Genomic DNA, 25,103 nt, shown 5'->3' with positions numbered 1-25,103 from the left:
GTTACTGGAATGTGGGCACACGTTAACCTTATTCCAGTTAAGCGACGGCGGAAATATTACGTCCATTGGATGCAAATTAATAGCCCCGCCCGGTACGGAGCCAAACGGAGCCAACGGTGAACTTGAAACTGAATTGGGTCAAGTCCGCCCTAGGGTCGTGAACTCTACGATCTTAAACGGTTCGCCTACATTTCACATTGACAAGGATTGTAATGGACAGACTACGCCCATCGTGAATAGTCCCGTTTGATTGTTAGAAAATAATTGAACTGTTTTCAATTACAATTATGTATTTCATAAATATATACATATAAAGGTGTTAAGTACTAATTTAATCATATGAGTAGGTTTATGTGGTGCTTTTTTTTTAAATTAAGTCAAGCCTATTCCAATTCAAAGGCGAAAATCAGAGGATAGAAAGAGGAATTTTAACAAGCTTTTATAGTTATTGAATGTGCCTATTGTACAAGTTTACATAAGTTTTAAGGATGCTGTTTAATTTGTCTTTTGTTTAAATAGAATAATTCATTAATTTCCCTTGTTTCAGCAACGTTATTGGGCTCCGAATGCATCGTGTCAGAGCAGTGCACCCTCAAAGTGGCGTTTAGCGCCTGCCTCGACGGCGTGTGTCGATGCACCGACGGACATTTACAATTCAGAAAACATACGTGCCTTTCTCGTAAGTCTAAATATATTACATTACACTATACATACAAATTACCTCTTTATTATGATAATATGAAACGATTTGTATGGACACAATAGGTATGCTTACTTGCCGTGTTATAACAATTAACTTGGATCTATAAGCATTTAACGCTAGAGTAAAATATAAATGTTTTTGTCTAGAATAACAATTAACGGATACGTCCGTGTAACTGTACCTTATTTATGTCAAAGAAAAAACTAAAATCACGTACATGTATTGTTTAAAATAATAATTTTTCTGATACTATTTTGCTTAATTTAATTCGTTAACCATAATTTTATTATACTCTTATCGTTGATTACGTCACTAATTGTATAATGCACCGTATCGAAATGAGTTAACTTGGCGAATAATTTCCTGAAGTAGCAAGAAGAAAGTCGAAAATTAAGTGTTAAGTAATAGTCGTGTTTACTTAATACTTTCAGATAATGATTTTCGAAAGTGTTAATAAACTTTTTTTTCAATTTATAAATCCATACTGTTGGGAAGAAAATCCGACACTGTGCCGGTGTAACAGCGCAACATTAGCCTTATCAAAATATCAACAGTTATATCCCGTCACTAATCGATCTGACAATGATTTGGTAACGAAAGCGCGCCACGAGCTATAAATGATTCTAACTAATAATGTCTAAAAACACCTCATCATCATCATCAGCTCACTATACTTCCCCACCGAGGGGCTTGGAGCCTACTCTAAGTTAAAGGCCATAGTCAACCACGCTGGCCAAGTGCGGGTTGGTTGACTTCACATATATCTTTGAATTTCTTCTCAGATATGTGCAGGTTGCATCACCATGGTTTCCTTCACCGTAAGAACATCGGATAAATGTACATATGTATGTAAATCGGAAATCGAAAAACACATTGGTACATGGCGGGATTCGAACCCAGGACCTGCAGATTGCAAGTCAAGTGCTTGACCACTGAGCCACCGACGCTCTCTAAAAATACCTATTTCTTAAATAATTTTGAAACATCGACTCGCATCAAAACGCAATTCTTTCTATAAGTTAACCAGACTTTTTTTCTAAAAACGTAAACGCCGCCTAATGATAATAATTTCCGCATTGTATTGCTTCACGTTTGTGAGAAGAAAAAAAGGCAATTGTAGCGATGAAACCGCCGACGCCCGCTCGTGTGAACCGCTCTTATTATTAACCATAACGCTTTTATTATTATGTTATTGTGTGACTACAACTTAACTGTTTGACGAAGTAAACTAAGGTATCTCTCGACATCGCATTATAACATTTTAAAATCTAGATCGGTAGAAAATAACTGACAGTAATGTGTGGTACTGTAAGAATTTCTACAATTTGCACCGGTTATTTCCACTATAAAGTATTTACATCTGTATATTAAATGCTTGTAATTAATGCTAATTTCATTAAACAGTTAGTCGAGTGACTGTCTACTTTTTTCTTCCGTATAAAATATTTTTATTTTTTAAAGTAAAAGAAAATATCGTGCAATGAAATTAAGACATTTCAGAGTAAAGAAAGAACCAGTTTATCTTGATCCTCGCGTGTTTTGCAACATTGTGCTAGATTATAACATAATAGCTAATCATATTACCACTTGTGTTTTATATTGTGTCGATTATTTTAAATTGCTTTATTATACGAAGGAAGTCAAACTAAAAGAAATCATAGTTTGGCCTGATAAAATTTTTGATTTTATATTTAGTAATTATTTAACAGATATAATTTAGGAACAAAAAACTATTATTTTTCGCCCCTGAAACTATATTTGGTTAAATATTAAAACGTTTAATAAAGAACAGGTTAGAGTAGGTCAATGTATCAAAGCGTGTAATGTGTACATGGACTGACATATTATTAAGGAATTTATTAAAGTTGCAAGCGTTATCGAGAAATAGCAACTTAAAATAGTTAATGGCGTTTTCTCCGACTATAATCACGGTGCTATCACACTATTACGCGATATCGCCGTGTCTCTAAATCACTACAAATCAATACTAAAAGCATTTTCATTTACTACATTCCAGCCGCTCCTCCAAGCCATGTATGCTATAGCAATGAGCATTGCCGCTTATGGGATAAAGAGAGTCATTGTGAATTCGTAATCCCAAATCTTTTCGGACGGTGCGCGTGCAATATATTTTTCAAACAAATTGGAGACCGATGCATCACGCAGAAAATACCAACGTTCTCCACTGAGGCAGTGGTCATCGATCAAAGTCTCATAAATCAACCTTTGGTCGTTGAAGCATCAAAAGAAACTGAACATAATATCCAAACACCAATAAAAACTTTGAACTTACCTGCAGTTATAAATCCAGGCTCCCTTGAAACTTTTGTACCTCTCAGTGACTTAATTGACTCTGATGAGGTTGAACCGAGTAAGCTACCAACGATTCCAGGCAAAAATGATGTGTTAACAACAGAAGAAGCGGGCAATTCATTGCTTCAAGCGGTCATAAAGACACCTACACTAGAACCAGTAAAACAGATGCCTGTCGCAAATAGGAAGGAAGGTGATCACAGTGAAGTAATTCGAGTCGAAGAAATGACAGCCAATTTGCATGCAAATGACCAACCTGTGTACAGAGTGGTAACACAACCGACCACAGAAAAGAAAGCAAACAAAAAGAGCGGAGGCGTAAAGGAACAACAAACGAGTTCGGTTAAGCCTTTCAAAGGTGGACATCCAAAAAAATCTTCATCAAAAGGTTGGCTTAATTTAACTGTAGTAATTATACATTAATTCACATAAATAATAAAATTTTAATACCTACTTACGATTTCAGATAAGAACCGTATTCGCGCCGAAGTATCCTCCGTGTTTTACCTTGGGCCAGCATCTTTAGGCATGCCCTGTATAAGAGACTCGCAGTGCCATCAAGTAGACGTGTACTCCAAATGTGTAAACAAGCGATGCGATTGCGCGTACCGCACCAACTCGACATCCGCGTGTTCGGCACGAAACAGAGGATGTTTGCCGGGTACCTTCCAGGTAAGAACATTTGGGGACTGTAACAAAATGGGGTTTCATTTACTTAGGTAAACGACAGACCAATGGCGTAAATGGTTTGCTGATGGTATGCCTACCTTGTAATTTTATGATCATCGATTTTGATTATAGTAAAAAAATTCGAGCGCTCTATTTAAAAGTTTGTTTCTTGTGATTATGACAGCTTAACTGGTGAAAAGAAAGGGACAGTTATTAATTATATTTTATTGCTCTAATACTTTTATTTGAAAAAACTGGTACAGTTGTCCGATTTATTTCAGTGTCGTTCAACTGGGGCGTGCATCAGCTGGTTCTTCGTGTGCGACGGCCGTAAGGACTGCCCCGACGGCTCCGACGAGAAATGCGAAGGCAGCGGGAAAGGTCGCTAACTATTATTTATCTACGCACTGATTCATCCGATTGCGCACAAATACTCTCTCTTTCTTTCTTTACTTTTATTAAAGCGCTTACTAAACACAAACTGAAGTCAGGTTGTAATCTGAAAGTTTTAATCGAAGTTTTTAACGCAAAAAGAAATACAAATTCAACAATCCTTTAAAAATAAAATTTTGGAAAATAACTCAAATAATAACACTAACAAAATACCCTGATTACTACATTAACAAAAATTGGGTATTGATTACGGATAATGATTTGTTACGATTCTGTGTTGCCTCTTTCCCAGATGCATCCTTATTTGCAGGTATTGTTTGACTGAGGTCCCTAAACCTACATAATGTTGTGAAATCATCTTCAGATGGTGCGGGTGAGCGTTGCCCTATGCACGCTTTCCGTTGCGGCGGTCCGGGCGGTCAGTGCGTGTCGCGTGCAGCGCGATGCGATGGCAGCCTGCAATGCCCCGGCGGTGAGGACGAGAAAAACTGCAGGGCCACCAAGCGCAAGGGGTATGGAGCTATTTAAGTCAAACGTTAATCAGCACCTAGCTTATGAACGACTAACGTCCCAACAATTATAAAAATCAGATTTGCGATTCAAAAGTAGCAGATGTGATGTGATATATCTACTTCACACCTGATACTATTTACTTCGCACATGATCTAAGGATTACCTATTGTATGCATCTCGATATGGTACTTAACCTACGAGTATAGAAGTGCAGGGGACTTCTGTATATTGATATTTTCATTCTTCTTCCAGATGCCCGCGTCATACTTTCCGATGCGGGTCTGGCGAGTGTTTACCCGAGTATGAATTCTGCAACGCGATTATCTCCTGCAAAGACGGTTCAGACGAGCCACCACATCTGTGTAATGAACAATCAAGGTAACTAATAATTATTTACTAGTAAGTAAATTAAACATTATTTAGTTAGCTGTCATAATAGCCCTCTGATAGCGAAAATTAAAGGATTAATCAATTCTTTTCAATCGAAATGAGGTTGAGTTCCGTTATGTTTGCTTACCAAATAGTACCACACAATGGCAGCAAACACCATCGTAAAATACCGTGGTGTTATGGTATTTAGATCGTACACATTTTGTTCATATGCGTGAAGCTTGGCCTATTAAGCGACACGTACTTAAAGAAGCATGGTGCATTTTGACCTCACTCAAAACACTGTTAGAATGTCAAAGAATCTTTTTATTGAAAGTTTTATAAGTGAGTCATAAAGTGAAATGGTAATGCTTCTGCGTTAATTAGCGATGCGCAATTGTTTCGTAAACAATTTTCACTGTTCTAATCTAGTACACAATGGAGCCGTTTAAGTGCTAAAAATCTGAGGCCCAGATTAGCGCATTTTTTAACAGAAAAATAGACCCAATTATGAGAAATGGTAGAGGAATTAGAATGCGTATTTTAATGTTTTAATTTCAGATGGCGTGCGGCAGACTTCTGCCCGCTGCGATGTGGCAACGGGCGCTGTCGCAGCACGGCTGTGGCCTGCTCGGGCCGCGACGGCTGCGGCGACAACAGTGACGAGATTGCCTGCTCTGTTTGCAGTGAGTATTATGGTTTTCAAATATCTTGGCAGCTCGTAACATCGCACAGCTTAAAGCACATCTCTCCCAAGTTGGGTTACCTACAGGTCTTCGGGCCGTAACAGATAAGACAAAACATTAAGCTTTATAAAACTTCATGCATCGATCTCAAGGAGTCAGGGTGATGATGATGAGTTATTCTTAGCTGAAGAAGTACCATGAATTCACACGAGAGATGAATTTATTTCCTCAATGTAGGTCGGGAATTGAAGTTTTAAGTGTCAACTCTATGTACATTTTGTGTAATAAATAAAATATACAATTGCAATATTAAAATTATTTGTATTTTTTACAGAATGTCCATCTCCATCCAAAACGAAAGAAGATTGAAAACTATAATTTCATATAAAAAAATTGATTTGAGTAAATTTTCCCGTATGGATCTCAATTTAACAGAGGAATTATATAAATTAAAAATTACTTGTTGCAACATTTAATCCAGTGACTTTAACATTATTGTATAATTGTCTAGACATTTAGTAGAAAATAATAAACTTTGTGTTTGTCTTGTCGAAAATTACAATAAGAATTGTATAACAAAGTTAAATCTTTGGTTTTATCATTCCGAAATGAAAATTAAGTTGTTTTTTTATTTTAATATGTAATTAACGATTATTTTTTTCTAAATGTAGCATTTTAATTTATATATTTTTCATATAAAAATAATTTTCCCTCACTCTATTTGTTTTTTTGTTGTTTCGAATTTATATCTGAATATTCATAAAATTATTGTTTTTATTTCAATAACTTAAAATTTAGTTTTAAGGTTCTTTTCTTATCTTTTTAAGTAACGAATCTACTCAAATAATTTTTATCTGCTTATATTTTTTTTTACTTTTGTATTATGCATTCTATAAGACTGAAGATTCATTTATATTTTTATTTATTACTTTTTATTTTATTTTACAGTAAAACTACCACTAGTTGGATAATAAATAAGAAAACACTTGTAAATATGGATTTACACTATTTTTATAATAGCATTTCCCATCTATATTTCGTATGTCCTGTTTATTAGATGTAATTTACACATAGAATTTAACCGCTATACGAGAATATTGTCATCGAATTATTACTAATATTTGTGTTTTACGAAATAATACAGCCCTATTATACTTTTTATTCAAACCATTTTATAATCTGCAAGCTGAATTTAAACAACTAAGCCTAGTGACTACTACCATTTAAAAAAAAAAAAGTTTTAATACTGCAAATTTAGATAAATGTAGCAGAAAAAACAAAACGTATGTTATTAATATTTTTGATTATAAATAACTCATTTTTTTTAAATGTATTACTTAATTATTAATGGTCCTTTTATGATATTTGCGGTATGTTTTTATGTCTATTCTGCAATCAAAACCACCGAATCTATCATCATCAACCTGCCCTTATCTCTATTGAGGGTCGGCACTGTATGTACTACTCCTCCATACATCTCTATCAGCCGTCATATCCGAGTCTACCCCCTTCTTACGCATATCCTCTTTCACACAGTCAAGCCATACTTTTTTTGGTCTTACTCTACCTTTGTAGCCATCCACATTCAATCTCATTACTTATTTGCTTATATCATCATCGTCCCTCCGCATAACATGTCCAAACCACGCTAATCTTTTACTCCTCAATTTCTCGATCACTGGCGCTACTTTCAAACTTCCTCTGATATACACATTTTTAACTTTATCCTTGCTTGTCACACCAATCAACCATCTTAGGATACGTATTTCAGCTACATGCAATCTCCTTTAATCCGAAACCTTGATGAAAAAAACCACCGAATCTATGTAATACAGAAATAATCAAAAAAATTATCTATTTTTTTATATTTCAGTTTTAAATAAATATCCATATAAATTTTTATAGCGTATATTTATGATTAATTAAGCCTTAAAGACTCAATTACATCTGCTTTAGTGTTATATTTAAATTAAGAGTGTAACTTATTGTAATATAGTGTGTGTTGTGTGCGTGTGAATGCGATGAAATTATTTATTAAAAACTTTTATATGACTAAATAATTGTTTCAATTTCAACCCTTTTCAACCTGTACTACTGTTAGCCATCATTACTATCCTTTTTTAGTCGCGTATATAACTTTGAAGTTGACAAAGACTACTCGAGCTCTCTCCGCTCTTTAATGTTTGTAATCTGATTTAAAAATAAATTAAATGAAAAAAATAACTCTTTGCTTGATCATGAAATTTCGACGCCGAAACACTTGTCTAAAAGCATACTTTAAAAAAAATGGACAGCAAATTTTCATACGAGTTTTGACAATGGAAAGTCACAGCTCAGCAGTATTTGCACCGCCACCTATAGGCTAATGGCAATACTAAAATCTCATCTACGGTAAAATAAAATCAAACATTGTGTAGCTTTTAATAATTCACAAAAGATGGCAGTGTTCTTATATTTAAATTGAAGCCAAAAAGTAAAAAAAAAACAATTAAACCAAAACCATTTAATCTTCATTACTCTATTTAAATATTTATTACTAATACAGTTTATAAAATAAAAAAAGGCTTTTATACAATTTAACTAGATAAAACTACCTTTATCGATAAAATGATAAAGCTTAAACAACATACTAAAGTTAAACAACATACTTTAGTTTTTATTATTAGTTTAAACGAGTACCTACAAAGTTTTTTAATATTTAATTCACATTAATAAAGCTCTGTAGAGCGCGTGCGTTAAGATTCCTCCCGGAATATAGAAATGGCGACGCAGCCTCTCTCGAGTGAATTGTGTATAAGTGAAGTGGTGTAAACTAGGGGCAATATGAACTACGAAACAACTGTAAATGTTAAAAAATTCAATCATAAAACATCAAATCATTCACCGTAATTAAAATTTACAAGTAAGTTTTAGAATTTGTAAGTAATTTTCTATATAGTCCTGATAGTAATACTAACAATGATTTTTGAAAAGGTATATCCTAATTTGTGTTTGATTTTTTTTGTAAATTTTGACTTAGTTATGTTAAATCGAACTCTATTTTGTAAAGGTATGGTGTTTTTTTTGTTTTAAATCCAAGGTTTAATACAGAAGAGCACGTAAGTTTTTATTACAATACAGTTTAATCGCCAAAAAGTATGGAATGACTGTGTGAAAGAGGATATGCTTAAGAAGGGGGTAGACTCGTATATGACGGCTGATAGAGATGTATGGAAGAGTAGTACATACTGTGCCGACCCTCGATAGGGATAAGGGCAGGTTAATGATGACAGTTTAATAGCCAATTTTTATCGTATGATAAAGTTTCCCACAGCGTTCAAATTCCAGATACGAGATATATTTTTGTTGTATAAACATCTCTCTTGAGTTTTATTGACTTTTGTGTCAGTGTTTATTATAATTTTACACTTTCGTACCATCGGTTCTTATAACAATAAAGACGTTTACGCAACGAACCTTGTATTGATAATATTTAATGATTCAAATTGTATACGCGTGACTTTTAGCAACGCAGATAATATATTAAATTGCCTCAAGTTAACGCATGACTAGATGTTTCATGAATACAAAACGACCTACGAAACTCGTGTCTTTTAACATGAAGAAACGTGGTTTAAAATAATGTTTAATTGCAAGCATTTAAAGTGGACAAAAGAGCATGGCACAGCTTTGAAATATTGTATACAAAATCATTTTGATGCTTGCTATTGATAATGTAAGAAATGTTGTTGTAACATGTTTGCTTTTTTCACTATTACTGATTTCTTGTATAAGTAAATATGATACGTAGGTAACCGTTCTCTTGTTTCCAATAATTTTAATTAATAATTTATGAAAATTATACTAGAAGATTTAGGTATGTACTTATAATATTTTGGCGTATAATTTACTATTCATACGAATAAGCAGCAATATCTGAAACTAACAATAAAAGACTCAAATTTTTTCCAGACTGAAATTCACCAAACCGAATCTAATGGAACGTCTTTAAAACGTTCAAATATCGTGTAATTAATTTCACACTAATATTTTGTATAGTAAAAATAAGCTAAACGTACCATAAACCTTGAAACACAATACATGCTAAACAATAGCGCCGCGCGGCCAAAGTAATTTGTTAGTACAACTGCTACTCATGTTAGCTTGTAACTTAAGACAAGCTGCTATTGTGTTGATTATATTCAATCGTACGTGTGTAGGAAGATTTACAGGCATTATTCTATGTATTTGTTACTAGAACACGGGCAATCTAGGTGATATTGAAGTATAACGTCTTTATAGAAGGAGAACGGCCTTTAGCATTTCTGGCGCTCTGCGCGAGATTTTTGTAGCACTCCATTACGCATGCGGAGCCTTTTTAGTCCGGCTATGGTTCCTAAGGCACCCCTTTATGTTCGGCGCCCTGGGCGGTCGCCCTACTACGCCTTACCCTAACGCCGCTACTGAGACGGAGGACCTTAGTTTCCAATGCTGAGTTGCAACTATTGACCACTTGCTACCACGTTAGATTTTAGTTTTGGCTGATTATTAAAGCTATTTAACTTAGTTATCTAGTAAATTATTTAAAAAATTGTTACAGGTTAAATAATTAAATAGCAAACAAAAATGAAACAAATTCAGATGGCATTATGGATGGCAGCAATCAGCACTTTTTTATTTACACTACTTCTCTATCAGTGGTATCATATATCGAAATATCACACAATTCAACCTGACTTTAAAACCTTAACTTCAGTAGAACAACGAGTCAAGAAAATTATAAAACAAGGTTTTTTTTTATTCATTACTAGCTGCCGCCCGCGGCTCCGTCCGTGAGAAAAACAAAACTTAATTAGTAGCCTATGTGTTCTTCCGACCGGAGAGCTGCGTTAGAGAGATACCTTCATACAAAGATCCATCCATTCATCTATCAATCCAAGCATTTATAAAATAAGTATGGCGTAACGAATATGAATAAAAATTCACTAAGATACTAATATTTTTTTAAAAAACTTCCCACAGAGTATATAGTAGATACGGCCGGATGTCAAATTCCAATATCGGTGTTAAATTTCAAGAAACACCCATTAAGAAGCAGAAGTATCGAGTGTGGGAAACGCGCTGTATTGTTAAAGAAATTTGGCCCAAACGCAATACAATATTTTGTCGATGAAAGAATACTGAGTCGTTATTTAGGAAGAAATAATAATTTCTATTGTTGCTACAGGTTTTTTAAACAATATTTTCCGCCAAGAAATATAAGAAAATTAAGGTAATTATACGTACATACCACATCTTATTAAAAAAAATCATCACAGACGACCGAAGAGCTGGCAGCTTCCTCGGACAAAGAATTAGTATAGCTATTCAAAGGAGGAACGCTGCCAGTATCTTTGGAACCTTGCCTGAAAAGACTCCTTTTAATAATATATTTTAGTTCATTATTTGTTTTAAATATTTTAATTAATATCATAGATTTGAGACTCTTCTTGTAAAATATAAATAAAATTCTCGTGTTGCAATGTTAGTTATAGTATTCCTCCGAAACGGCTTGACCGATTTTCGGAGGAATACGGAGGACCGAGTCGCGGGCGACAGCTAGTAACATATAATGTTTCAAAAGAATATTGAGTATAAGTTTAGATGAACGTAAATATTTTATTTTGTATTTTTAATACTATTTCAGGTATTCCTCCTGTATACAAATGCAGTCAAGTGACGTTTTTAAACTAGAGGATGATTTTATAAATGTACAATGCTTTGAAAAGGATGTAAGAAACAATTCTCGTATAATTTACGACGATGTTTATAGCTTTATTAAGAGAAAAAATAATACGAATAAAAATAAATCTACATTTAAAAATAAATACAACGTTCTTATATTGGGTTTGGATTCTATGTCATTACGACGGCTGGAGCAAACAATGACGCGTACAGCTGAATACTTAAAGAAAAATCTTTGGCTAAGTTTTAAAGGATATCATAAGGTATTAATAAAAACTATTGCATTAAAATTTCATGAAAGTAGGTTGGTAAATAACGACATGTATTTATACAACTGTTAAAACTAATTTTGTAAGTGATTTACGTATTCATTAGAATGTTTTATTTTTTTCTTATAAATGTAAATATAACGACGATATCCGTAATATGATTTAAAGATAAAATATTTTTTTAATTATTAAATATTGATATTTTCAGATTGGAGATAACACTATCCCAAATATAATGGCTGCATTAACGGGCAAAAATATTTCATCAATTATCAAGGACTGCGCGGGAAAAATGTTTTCCTGCAATAAATTCATACTATGGAGCTATTTTAAGACAGCAAACTACGTAACAGCATATGGCGAAGATTATCTACGCCTGCCAGATACATTTAGCAGAAGTTACGCATTCCGTTCTCCTCCTACTGACCATTACATGCGAACATTTTTCCTAAAAAGTGAACTCGAAAACGGTAACAAATCACACGTATGTTCAGGAAAGTATTTATCAGGACAACACGTACTAGACTACGCATTCGATTTTGTGCACACGTACAGAAAAGTACGCAATTTTGGTATCTTCTGGATAAATTCTTTCAGTCATAATGTAAACAGCCGTCCCGAGGACGCAGATAAACTTTTTGTAGATTTCTTTAAGAAATTATCTGATATTGCTGTTCTGAATGACACTTTTATATTTTTCTTCAGCGATCATGGCGTACGTTTCGGTGATCATCGTATGTATGTGGAATCTTACTACGATGAACGAATGCCGTTTCTTTTCATGTGGATACCTGATATATTTAAACTTAACCATCCTGACATAATGGAATCTTTAAAAATAAATCAATATAGATTAATAACTCCGTATGATCTGTATTTAACTATTAGAGACGTTAATCAAATATCTATTAAACATAAATCTGGTTCCGAAGGTTGTCCGAAGTGTCAAAGTATGTTCGATGTTGTTAGTTCGAATCGTACATGCCAGGACGTTGCCGTTAACGATAAGTGGTGTAGCTGTCATGAACTATATCCCCTTCACGAAGATAACGAGCGAACAAAAACCGTGCAATTTGTCGTTTCCCATATTAAGAGTATAATAGCGTCTGTTAAGACGAAATCTTGTTGGACATGCACGAGTTTGTCGTTAGGTAAAATTAACAGAATTCATTATTACTACGATAAAGAAAGAATTAATATTTATTATGTTGTTGCTATCACATTAACGCCAGGAAATATGTCGTATGAAGCTACTGTTATGAAAGATAAATCGAAGTTGCATCTAGTTGGTCAAATAAGCGTTATATCTCCATATCGGAATTTCGGCAAATGTACAATACAATATAAAGATCGCTTGTTTTGCGTATGTGAAAAAATTGGTAACTGTAAGACTTAAAATTATATTTTATTACTTTAAAGAAATTTTTTTTATTATTTTATCTGTGATATTTTTATTGATAATAATTTACAATTAAAACATTTCGATGTCTAATTTATCCTCGTTTTTTTTATACAAAGAAAAATTTCTGCTCAATAAGTTTAGATTTAAAGTGGCCTCTATTTTACGTATAAATTTTGCTCTACAGTCTACTTATTACCTCATTAATAAACTAATTTAAAAATGTAAAAAATAATTTTTGATAGAGAAAATTTGATTCATTATTAGTTGTACAACTATGTTAGTATTTTTCTACGTTTAGTTTTTCTGTGATAGTAAAACTACAATGTTTTTAAAGTTTATTCCGTAATATTTTTTGATTTAGGTCTATAGAAGTTTTCACGTCGTCGTAAAAATATTTTTGAATACATTTTACCCATAAAAAGTATATTTTTAAACATAAATTTGGAATTCTTAATCTCCTTACATGTACTTTTATATCCTAACTAGCTTTTGCCCGCGACTACTAATACTTATTACTACTAAGTATTAATTTTGAGTGATGTTTGAAGCATTTAATTTTATAGCTTTGTTATATTTACTCTATATTAATAAGAAATTAAAAACAGTTTTTTTAATATTTGTGTTGTTTAATTTTAACCTAAATATATAGTATAAGTTTTAATTAACATAAAAAATATATTTGTGAAGAAATAAACTATTTTTAATATTTTATACAAAATTGATATTAAGTGCATAAAATTACCTAACAATCGCAAAAAATATGAGGTCAAATTATTGTTAATTTTTTTGTGGTCGGTACCGAACCGCATCAGGACCGTAGAAATCTCGCCCAGGGCGCCTGTAGATCTGAAGCCGTTACTGCATAACGTTATTCATAAGAGGTACTTATGATTTAAATTTGCTTTCAATGTATGTAAAATAATTCGAATATATCCAATGAATTTTAATTGCCTAATGATGTTTTCTTGTTAACTTATAAAGAAGGATTCACAAAAGCGTCATTGTGGCACACCCATCCGGTAATTCACCGATAAAACGACTGCCTAACATTTAAAGGGCAATCTAAAGACAATGCACTTCTTATCAAAAACCTTTGTCTGCATTAAAAAATTCATGTCTAAATTTATATTTGCTATCGCCGACAGATATTCGTTAATTTTCTTTGCTTGTACTTTCCAATGATAATCAAAGATAGTATTTTAATTGGTACAATCACTCTCTTAGAGTTGTAATCAAGAACACTTAAATTCTAAATTAACGCAAGTTTGTGGAAATTGAAGGGTTGGGCAGACAAGACACACTCGAGTGCTATAAACTTGATAAAAATATTCAATAAGTATCATCAGTCACGTTTTTTTTATAAATTTAGCAGCGAGTTAACGAAGGAGTCCGTGGTAAACTTCACATGGTTCTTTCAATTTAATTGAAATTGTTTTAACATTACTTACGACATAAAACAATATAATTACCTCTTCAACTAAACATATGGCGTTTAATAACCGAATCAGGTGAATCAGGCTTTCATGGCTGCACGATCCATTTCTCAAGGCAACTTAAGGAATTTTTGACAACTTACTTTGTTATTTATAAAAGTAAAACTTTGAATTTTATAATACCAAGTATAAAATAATATTTTTATTTACTAACTCTTAATGCTATTACAATATGTAAAAACATGACTAAAAACTAATTTTCATAGCAAGGGCGGCACTATCGCTATAAGCGATCTCCTCCAGGCAACCCAGTGGGACAGGAGAGACTAGTGTATATTACTAGAAAGTCTAATATTTTTTAGAATGTTATATCGTAACAGTGGAGAGATATGGATAAAACTTTTACTAGCCTCAAAAATTCAGACATAAATTGTTGCGCATCGTAAGTGGTAAAAAAAATAATGAGGTTCCTAAGACTAAAAGATTTCCAATTTTATAAATATCATATTTTTTGTAGTTAGACTTAATTGCATATTTTGAATTCATCGTATATTCATACCGTAGACTAACGACAGATAAAATAAATATTATAACCTCTCGTACCTTATCAATAAAATAAGGTACGAGAAATAAATTATATACGCTAATATGCAAATTTAATGGTCATTGAAAATGTCCTATAAGAGTGATAACAAAAGTAATAATACGTATATCCATAAACAATATCTCAATTTTTTACCATTAGGCGACGAAAATAGTGGGTCGTTCACCCGTAGACGTAATAATATTTACGTATGTTTACTAGCAATACTCGCGCTATATGTTTCTAACTATAAAAATGTTGTCTAAAATATATAGCAATGAACATTCTCAATGTTTTGTTCGAGTGTTTGAACAATGAAAACACACGAATGCAGTCAGTGTGCCATTGATATACAACGTGTGACGTACTATTAGTATGGCGCATCGTGTTGCATTACCCGGCAGTGCTGTTCTAGTATCTATAAGGCCATGACACAAAACAGTTTCCGATTACCCAACACTCCGTTCCATTTTGTGAATAAAATCGATGTTTATGAAACGTTTGTTCTTTGATTTTTTGTATAGATTGAAAGGACACATATTCTGGATGTACGTGACCATTAAATCTGATTCTATGTAAAAAAACCTAAGTAACAGTGGTAGAGCCCGCTTTAACATCTTCGCACGAAATGGCCCGGCTCGCCCGGTGAAATACCACTACCACACAGAAGACAGGCGTGAAGTGAAAGCAATTCCGCGTTACATCTGATAAGTGTGCCGGAGGCCTTATTTAGTCCTCTTTCCCTTCCTACTTTTTTTCTTATAAGGAAAGGATGGGAAGTGCAAGTGGACTTTCCGGATGAGGGGATGCATGGAAATGTTTTCTTTCTGTGCATCCTCTCCTCCGTCGATTAAAGGTAGGCAACGCATATGCAATTCCGTATGTCTATGGACAACGGTCACTTCGCTATTTCAGCGATTTCAGGTGGCCGCTCGATCGTTCTCCACCTTATTATATAAAAAAAAGTAATCATAAAGCTTTAGAATGATGTGATTTCTTTACAGGATACGCTATGATACGTAATACTTAGTATTAATAAATATTTTACCTTCGAATCAACATAATTCTTGAGTAATTTTGTTTTCATAATTTACGGAATGTCAGAACCTCAACGCCCTGTAACACCACTCACAAAGCTAGAGGGAAAAAGATAGCCCGTGTTAGAGGAGTCTAGTTATAAAAGCATATCTTTAATAAATACAGGTAAAAAGGTTGGTTTTCGCCATATTTTCCTTTAGCGTAGTATTTTACCTGATAATATTTACAAGTTGTTGGATGGATATTCCGTAAATAAATATTTCTAAGACAACACATATGTCCCAGGAAAAAGTATAGATTTCTAATTTTACATTGATAAATGGACTGTCGATACCAAAACCGGTACCTAAATATTTTTTCGTGAATACGGAATTTGCGTACAATTTTTAACCCGTAAATTATGGAACCGGGATCTTGACATATACGAGTATTACGAAAAAGAATTCAGTTAACACAAAATAATACATAAGTAAGCACGCGATGTGGAATTTATATGAATTAAATTTCTGGAGCCTGTCGCGAAAATAGATCACAGACTGGTTAATGCGGTCAATACCATCTGAAACAATCAGTATATGTCGCCCATAACTATGAAATGTCGTCAACCTCATATCTTACTAATATCATAAATGGTCTGGAAGAACTCATTATGTTATTTTTTAATTCCGCAAGGTCGGAGTCGCGGGCGACCGCTAGTATTGTCATAAAAGAATACACTGTTATTCTTTAAATTTACTTATCACCATTATTTTTTAATGAACTGTTTATTCAGTGACCCCTCAGTTTGGAACATATAAGACGTGTTCCACCGCTGCATGAAAAACCGACTACACGCAGTGATGTTACACAGGTCAATAATGACGGACGTTCATGGTTTGCTGGGAGTATGTTTGTGTGTCTAGTGTGTACATTGCGCGTTCGGTCTGTTTATAAACAAACAATGATATGATATGAAAAGCTATCATGACCGCAGTTCTTCAGTATTCATTAATCTGATAACGTCGTAAGAAAAATATTAAAATATATTAAGAACAATTGAATCTGGTGAGTTGTTTTTGGAAATATTAAATTCCTTATAGTATTTTTTTTAAATAAAAAAAATATCCATTGAGATAAAAGTGTATTTAGTGTAATGATTTAAGGTTTTCTAATGAATAAAATATTATCTTAGTGCGTTTTATTAGACTGTATATTAATTATTATAATTTGACATTTTTAAAAGAAAAAAATATTTTTTTCTTTGCTGCCAGCATTTTCATGTTAGATATCTAAAGCGATACATTGATAGAAAGGATATATCTTTTTTATTTACATATTTACAATGTTTACGACCATTATGTCACGTCAATACATTAGTTTGTTTACTTACCGTAACCAAATAATTGTCTGAATATTTTTTTTATCTTAGCTTTGTCATAATACATTGTAAAATTCATAGATAAAATTTTATCTTCGCTTTGTCATGATACATAGTAAAATTCATAGAGAGACCGATATAAAAGTCTATGCTCTCTTGTGAACCCCAAAAGAGGCTCTGAACATTTACTGTAGTGACTCACTATGATTTACCCAAGCATTTTTCTCTAATCCAGTTCAGGAATGTCCTGTAACCTTTTCATCAATAGGTCCGCTAAGGCATTTATTTTGCAGTCTAATTTCATTCTTTGTATAGTATTAAACATTGATATGTTTATGTAATACCATATCCCATTTGCGTTTGTTAACAGTTCCAAATGAGTGTAGTTCGAGTTAACTCGTATCGCAGTGAACAATGTGAATTCCATGTGATCGTCATAATAATGTGTATGTTTGCGGTTAAACTTGTCATATGACACAGTCTTTATGCTAAATATTTACCATTTCAAAGAAAAATGAAAACATTTACGTATGATAAAAAGGATAAATTCGATGAGTAATCTATCAGTATTAAGAAAAAAAATTATAGCAATTTAAGAATAAGTGCGCCAAATTTTAAATGTACATTTTATTCGAATGATTATCCAAACTTTCGTGAGTCATTATTTCTCACTCCAATTGAGCGACTGGGCCCGTCCACGACATAATACCAGACCTTATCACCCTTATGAAGGACCCCCGATGGCCACGAAACTAGTCGGTGCCGTCACCAGACGAACATACGTAAGGTTTTTAGTCGTTTATATATTAGTTTATGCCAATGATGTTGTTAATTAATAACAATAACGCGAGTTAATTCATCTAGAAGATTGCCCTTGATCCCAATAAAGGTGTCAGCACCTTATAATTGGAAACAAGATACGTTTTACACATCGTCATTGTATTAATCCACTAGCTGTAGCCCGCAACCCCGTCCACGCGGAATTAAAAATAACTTAATTAGTAGCTTATGTGTTCTTACAGACTAAGCTGTATATCTATACCAAATTTAGCGAGATCCATCCAGACGTTCCGGAGATACCTTCTAACAAACATCCATACATCCAAACATTCCCATAATATTAGTTAGATTGATGTTTACGTCAGTGCCTCAACCTCGCTATTCTATTACGGGCACTCCTTACTCCGTCCATATTGTCTCTAGTGTAATGGATTGAAAATGTAATTGAATACAGTCTCATTTTCAATTACCTAAATGGATACGTTATTTGAAATTAATTTCTAGCTATACATAATAATGTTGTGTTAAATTATAATAAACTGTTCTCCGTAACTTCGTTCTGTAAATTATTAGTTTGCTGGTTCTAGTTATACCTGGTAACAAACATACAAACATTCACATTTTATAACGTTGTGGGTTATTATTTATATATTATATATACTATTATAATATTTATAATATTCAATACTGGCTGTCGCTCGCGACTCCGCTTAAAATAACCGTATCTATGTAAAGAGCTTATTTATTTTTATCTAAGTTACGATTAATTCGCAAATAGACAAAGTAACGAACAATGATATCACTAATACATATGTAAAACCATTATTGTTTTATCGACAAATCACAATTTGCAAATAACTATATCCACTTAATGATATTATCAATATAAACATTTAATTAAATCTGAGATAACGTAATTTATACATAAAAATAATTGTACACTAAACGTTTATATATAAACTTTGTCATTGCAATCAATCATTTCTTAATTGTATACCCGTGAAGTATTACAAAGTGATATGAATCATACTATTCGATATATGTGGACAGACAACCGATGTGAGTACGCATAATGCCATCATTAAACTGATTAAAATAAGCTAAAATTAAGATACAATTAAATAGGATAGTGTTAAATATTTTCGTATAATTAGTGTGCATTAGTGTTTAACTGTGTATTTGTTATTAATTACTGTTGTAAAATAGCAACCGAAAACCCCTGAAACCCCCATGATATAGAAGATTGAAGGGTTCACCCCTCATAAAGTAACGAAAACACTGACGCTTACTTAAACGAGGCATATTAATGCTTTTTTATCATACGTATAGACCAGGGGTGTCGGTCGCGACTATTAGTCACGTCATTCATAGCAATGCACATACATAATACATAAAATATACCGTAACAGATGATTCTCAGACGCAATACTTACACTTATACAAGAATATTTGTTAGTTTATTATATCCCTTTCAGTAAAATAAATACCCTTCTTGACAGACAGTCAACCAGAAAATAAAGTGACTAAAGGCTTGGTTATTTCCCGTCGATGTACCGAAACCTAAAATTACTACATAATTGTGTACTGACCTGTGGTGTTTCATTTAAAATGTGGGGTTTCGATGGTGGGTTTCGTCGACAAAAAATAGACCTATGTTCTAATCAAGTTGGCCACCCCTGGAATATACAATTGTGAAACTATGGAATAATATCTACTGTTATAGAGCGTGTCATTATCAAATAAACATCCTGCACACAATGTATGCTATTATGGCGATAACGATATTTGTAGACTATAGAATAAAATAATATCAATATTTACGTTTGACAAGGTAATTGTCAGTAGGCCACCTGGGTTCCGGTCTATATGTGCATTTCTTGATATGAAGGGTTTATAAAGTGCTCTACACGATACATTGCGCATCATATGATAATTAAAAATTAGACAAATACATTCAAACTTATTAGGTTTTCGAAAAATAGCATAAATTAGTAATATGTGATTTTTTTTAATCTATGTTTTCATTTCAGTACCTCTAAGGATGAAGAAACCTACCTCATGCATTGTAAACTTACATAAGGCTGTCACTACATCAGCGTTGATCATTGGCATGGTCATATTTATATTTTACTACAATATGTTCAATTTAATTAATTTTTACGAGATAGAAAAGCCAATATTTGATTTGAAAACAACGATTCAGACTTATAATGGTATGTTTTTTTTTTTTATTTCAAAATTATTTTTACCATCATCAAATATCCGTTTTTATTTATTGTTCGATATAAACCTACCTATACAATATGAAATCGAACGTAATCCGTTAATTACTTTTATTATTTATCAATTTCGTATGCCTACTACGTCGTAGCATGAGTTACGTAGCGGCTTGTAGACAAGGTATTTAATATGTGCTTAATTTGACATTTTGAACAAAAGATACATTAGATTAGAGGATATGGTGAATTTTTATTTATTTTTCTATTTTTATTTTAGATACAGATTATATACTCAATACGGCAGGATGTGTGATACCAAATTTTTCAAAAACATTGAAATTTAAAGAAGCTGAATATAAAAAGAAGACTTGTGGAGACCGAGGTGTATTCGTAAATAAAATAGCTGACAATAAAATCAAATTCGACATACAATATCACACAATGAAGCGTTATAGTAAAGGAAAACCTTTCAACTGTTGTTACAAATTCGCTTATAGATCTACCGAGCCAGGAAAGGAGGACACTGAAATTACGTAAGAATATGTTAAAGTTTCTTATTATAATCGAATCTTCTAGACTTGCTGCAATACCCACATATTTAAGAGCAGCATATATAAGGTTCAATAGCAAAAGCTAAACCAAAGAACTTTATCGAGAGGTTATCGGTTAGTTTCAACACTATTCTAGGCTTTATACAATTAAACGAAAATTATTATTCAACGCTGTTGATATCGTCGACTAATATTAACGTACAAGTTACCGGTCGTAACAAATTTAATATTTTTTGCAGATATTCAACGTGTAAGACTTTTAAAACGGGAACAATAATAGACTTGGAACAAGAAGTTCTCACTGTAAATTGTAAAATTAATTCAGGAGCAAAACATATCGACATCTACGAAGATGCGTACCTTTTACTTAAGAAATTAAATACATTGGAAAAGATAAGCAATGAAAATGAAGAGTCGTGGAATGTTTTAATAGTTGGTATGGACACGATGTCACGGGCGAGAGCGTACGCTACCATGCCTCAAACCGTTACCCACTTCCACAAGCATAAATGGCTAGATTTCAGAGGATATCAAAAGGTAAAGGACATTTTACTTTTGCGTTTTCTTACTCGATAGTTAATGATTAATGCAATAAAAAATTCAAACAAATGAGTATAATGACCTAACTAATCGGTTACTTGCCGACGCCCGCTTCGTATGATAAAGTACGTAGTCAAAATAAGTTTCAAAGCCTTATCTATTAAACTCTTATTGCTTCATTAAAGATATAATAAAACACTCCGAATAAACTTACATATACGTCATAGACAATATTTTTTCTAATTAATTTTAGATATAATTAAAATGGATTAAATTTTTCAGGTGGGCTTTAACACATTTCCAAATATAATGGCCGTTTTAACTGGGAAGAAAATGTCTTCAGTATACAAGGCTTGTGCAAAAGGCATGACGTACTGCAACGACTTTATGATGTGGCATAAATTTGAAGAAGCAGGCTACGTCACTGCTTATGGTGAAGAATACTTAAATCTACCTGATACTTTTTCACGATACAAAGGATTTAATGTAACACCGACACACCACTATACTCGGCCATTTTTCCTAACCGGAGAGGAAAAAAGCGGGAATTATATTTGCACAGGAAGACGACCTTCAGCGTTACATCTATTAGATTACGCTATAGATTTTGTAAATACGTATGACGATGTTAACTTTTTTGGCATGTTTTGGCTGAACTCTTTCAGTCATAATTTTGATAATAAGCCGGCACTTATTGATAAGGACATGGTACACTTCTTTGATAGACTAGTACAGAGTAGTGCACTTAACAATACCTTCATTATATTTCTAAGTGATCATGGAATAAGATACGGCGAGATGAGATTACCCATAGAGTCTTATTATGAAGAACGACTACCCATGTTCTTCATGCATGTGCCATATAGATTTCAAGAATTATATTTCAATGAATACAATAATTTAAAAACTAATCAAGATAGATTGACTACGCCGTATGATTTTCATTTAACTATGTCAAATATATTGAAGCTGTCAAACGATTCTGTTGAGATTATGCCCTCTGAGGCGTGTTTAAATTGTTCAAGTTTATTTTACGAAAAACCAGTGAATAGGACATGCGCCGACGCCGGTGTTACTGACAAATGGTGCAGCTGTCACAACATGGTCAAAGCAAACGAGAGTGACCCGTACGTGCAAAAAAGTCTAGATCTAGCCGTGTCCTATATACAAAACATAACGAAGACAATAGAAACGGATTATTGCATGCTATGCGAAAATCTAAAGTTAAAAACGGTTTTAAGACATCATTTTTATGTTGACGATGGAAGAACATTTTACATTGTAGCTTTTTTATTTGTGCCGGGTGACGTAGCGTTCGAAGCGAATTTAATGAGAGATGGTAACGAAATAAGCATTGTAGGACCAATAGAAACTATATCGGCTTATAACACCAGAGGGAATTGTGTCAAGAAACCAAACGACAGGTCATATTGCGTGTGTAAAAAAGATCAAGCGTGTAATAAAAAACATAAAAGATATCTTCACTCTTTTATTTTGTTTATTTTTTATACATTCATAGTATTATAATACTAATATAATTTACTCACTTACACTTTAAATCTCACTCGAATAATCTATTATATTAATACAATGGCAGAGATGTTTATCATCTAAAATAAAACAATTTTCGTAAGAACTGATAAAGCATTTGTCTTTTGAGGTTATTATTCTTTGTAAATGAGAACAAAATACTATTTGTACTATAAAATTCTAACCAATTTCTATATAACACTATATAAAAACACCATTAGCTGTCATTTATTTCAATCATTAAATAAATAACAAGAGTAAAAAGTGAAAAATTAGTTTAATAACTATTTATAGTAGAGCTTTGTCAATAGGAACAAATGAGAGATGCCTTCCATTTAACATCTTCATAGTAAGAGCCTGTCCGCATCTCCACGTCACGTAACGTGACACGGTACGGTAACGTCGTGTCACGCCTAATGAAAGATATCTGTGCAACCAGTACTGTTATTTTACTTTTTTTTTAACCCCTCTCTCTCCGTCTTTTTAACAATAACTGAAGCAGAATACGTCTTTTGCTGCGTCGTTGTATTTATAGTTACGTTGACGTACAGTCAGCGTCATATAGATCGTCACAGACAAGATATGCAAATATATAGGTACACCAAAAGTAATCAATTATATCGGTACAACAAAAGTCCTCAAAATAATAGATACATTCACCCTGCTCAAATACATCGGTACATACACAGCGTCAAATATATGAGTACATGCAAGATGCTCATAAATATCGTAGCAGCCACAGCGTCATAAGTAACGAAGCAGTCAAGGTGCGCAAAAATATCGGTACATTTGACAAAATTGAACTCTATCTCTATATACTTGTGATACAATTTGGAATAAACTACTTCTGTTACATTCATTTGACACTTTGCATCAAACCATTTTTCAAAATTTACTAAAAGTGTTCGACGCGGATGACATATATTAGGTAGATAAAACCAACATCAAATTTAAGTTTGTCATCATATATGCTAGTTTGGTCTCATGGCCTTACCGTTGGCCGCCGTTGGTACGTTAGTTCGGCGGTTCAAATCCCAAGCAACTATTTTTTTTTTTATATTTTAACTTTTTAATTTTAATATCGAAGCACATGTAATTAAACTCTATCGCCGTAGTTATTAGGTACTTTTTGATATTGCCTTGGACTGAGTTTGACCGTTAAAGTACTTTTCTATTTCAAACAAAAATGAGGGAGATAAAGCGATGCTACTGACATGTAATTTGTTTATTACTCATGTTTGTTAAACTTGTACCGGTAAAAATAACACTTTTACTTTTACCTTTTACTGATACTGATTATATTTAAGAAACAAAGAAAAAAAACTGAATGTCAATATCCAAACTACATCAAGTTTTTGGTCGATTGCAATAAACATTCCAGTGTGCGTGGGCGCGCACACATATGTAGATAACACTTGTACGTATAGTTTCCGCGCGTACCATTCTTAAAACCCGCAAAGACAATCCACGCTCCGCCCACTCACTTCACCGGCGATGGTCTGACCTAATTGTTGTTAATTTTATTTAAATTTCTTTCTACCCGACAGCGAAAATTATAAAAAAAAATTGTCGAGCAAAATTTTACATTACCAAATTTTTACTGGTTATGAAAAAATAACCCCGTGATTGATAAAATGAAAAAAAAAGTAGCCTGAGATTCGAACCGGTAAACTTACATATTACGGGAAACATACTAGAATACTGCGCCAAACTAGTATATATTGTGACAAGGCAAAATTTGATATTAGTTATTATGTATCTGTCATATTCGGCGTTGTAGCATTCGTTGTGCTATATTTGGCTCGTTCACGTACCGACACGTGTTGCCGGCTCAAAGGTCTGACATCGACTGACGTCCCCTCTCTCCGGCATGTACTTATGGCGTGTACGCTCGAGACAAACAACACTACGTTTACGCATACACTACATCCGTGACAAACTTTTATAATATATTTAAGCGTTATGACAGGAGAAGAAAAATATTGGTTGCCCAGTAAGTTCGTGCCGCTTTATAAGGAAAATTGAAACCCTGTTCTCTTAAATTTTTGGAAA

General features: G+C 33.1%; 3 protein-coding genes and 1 long non-coding RNA gene across 4 annotated transcripts in view; all 4 read left to right on the top strand.

The window, feature by feature from the left end:
• LOC106128269 (Ecdysone-inducible gene E1) overlaps positions 1-6,174 on the top strand; it is a 29,812-nt gene extending 23,638 nt beyond the window's left edge. The window contains exons 3-10 of the mRNA XM_013326577.1: positions 548-679; positions 2,721-3,404; positions 3,483-3,688; positions 3,967-4,066; positions 4,443-4,590; positions 4,844-4,969; positions 5,522-5,646; positions 5,981-6,174. Of these exons, the coding sequence (XP_013182031.1) occupies positions 548-679; positions 2,721-3,404; positions 3,483-3,688; positions 3,967-4,066; positions 4,443-4,590; positions 4,844-4,969; positions 5,522-5,646; positions 5,981-6,015 (1,556 nt within the window). The 3' untranslated portion in view covers positions 6,016-6,174. The remainder of the gene's footprint in view (positions 1-547; positions 680-2,720; positions 3,405-3,482; positions 3,689-3,966; positions 4,067-4,442; positions 4,591-4,843; positions 4,970-5,521; positions 5,647-5,980) is intronic.
• A 2,245-nt stretch (positions 6,175-8,419) lies between these two features.
• Positions 8,420-10,769, top strand: LOC106128314 (uncharacterized). Its single transcript, XR_001228439.1, has 3 exons — positions 8,420-8,548; positions 10,226-10,414; positions 10,648-10,769. It is a non-coding gene; the product is annotated as an uncharacterized LOC106128314 (long non-coding RNA).
• A 98-nt stretch (positions 10,770-10,867) lies between these two features.
• On the top strand, positions 10,868-13,014 carry LOC106128215 (uncharacterized). The gene is made up of 3 exons (XM_013326505.1): positions 10,868-10,897; positions 11,312-11,612; positions 11,827-13,014. Exons 2-3 carry the CDS (start codon positions 11,331-11,333, stop codon positions 13,012-13,014), a joined length of 1,470 nt encoding a protein of 489 aa, XP_013181959.1. The 5' UTR covers positions 10,868-10,897; positions 11,312-11,330.
• Positions 13,015-19,192: 6,178 nt separating this feature from the next.
• Positions 19,193-23,198, top strand: LOC106128213 (uncharacterized). The gene is made up of 6 exons (XM_013326504.1): positions 19,193-19,270; positions 20,242-20,424; positions 20,708-20,963; positions 21,221-21,518; positions 21,804-22,977; positions 23,182-23,198. The coding sequence occupies exons 1-6, from the start codon at positions 19,231-19,233 to the stop codon at positions 23,196-23,198; spliced, it is 1,968 nt and encodes a 655-aa protein (XP_013181958.1). The 5' UTR covers positions 19,193-19,230.
• Positions 23,199-25,103: the final 1,905 nt, after the last annotated feature.

The sequence above is a fragment of the Papilio xuthus genome, unplaced genomic scaffold, assembly GCF_000836235.2.
Source record: "Papilio xuthus unplaced genomic scaffold, Pxut_1.1 DF828780.1, whole genome shotgun sequence".
Classification (NCBI taxonomy): Eukaryota; Metazoa; Arthropoda; class Insecta; order Lepidoptera; family Papilionidae; genus Papilio; species Papilio xuthus.
The sequence above is the reverse complement of the archived record's forward strand: the minus strand, read 5'-3'. Positions and strand labels throughout refer to the sequence as shown.

Bases quoted from the DNA above. Each gene is read 5' to 3' on its own strand.
- LOC106128215 (XM_013326505.1), top strand. From the start codon at position 11,331: ATGCAGTCAAGTGACGTTTTTAAACTAGAGGATGATTTTATAAATGTA. The intron at 11,613-11,826 runs GTATTAATAAAA...TGATATTTTCAG, and splicing joins GTTTTAAAGGATATCATAAG to ATTGGAGATAACACTATCCC.
- LOC106128213 (XM_013326504.1), top strand. From the start codon at position 19,231: ATGAATCATACTATTCGATATATGTGGACAGACAACCGAT. The intron at 20,425-20,707 runs GTATGTTTTTTT...TTTTTATTTTAG, and splicing joins AACGATTCAGACTTATAATG to ATACAGATTATATACTCAAT. The intron at 21,519-21,803 runs GTAAAGGACATT...TAAATTTTTCAG, and splicing joins ATTTCAGAGGATATCAAAAG to GTGGGCTTTAACACATTTCC.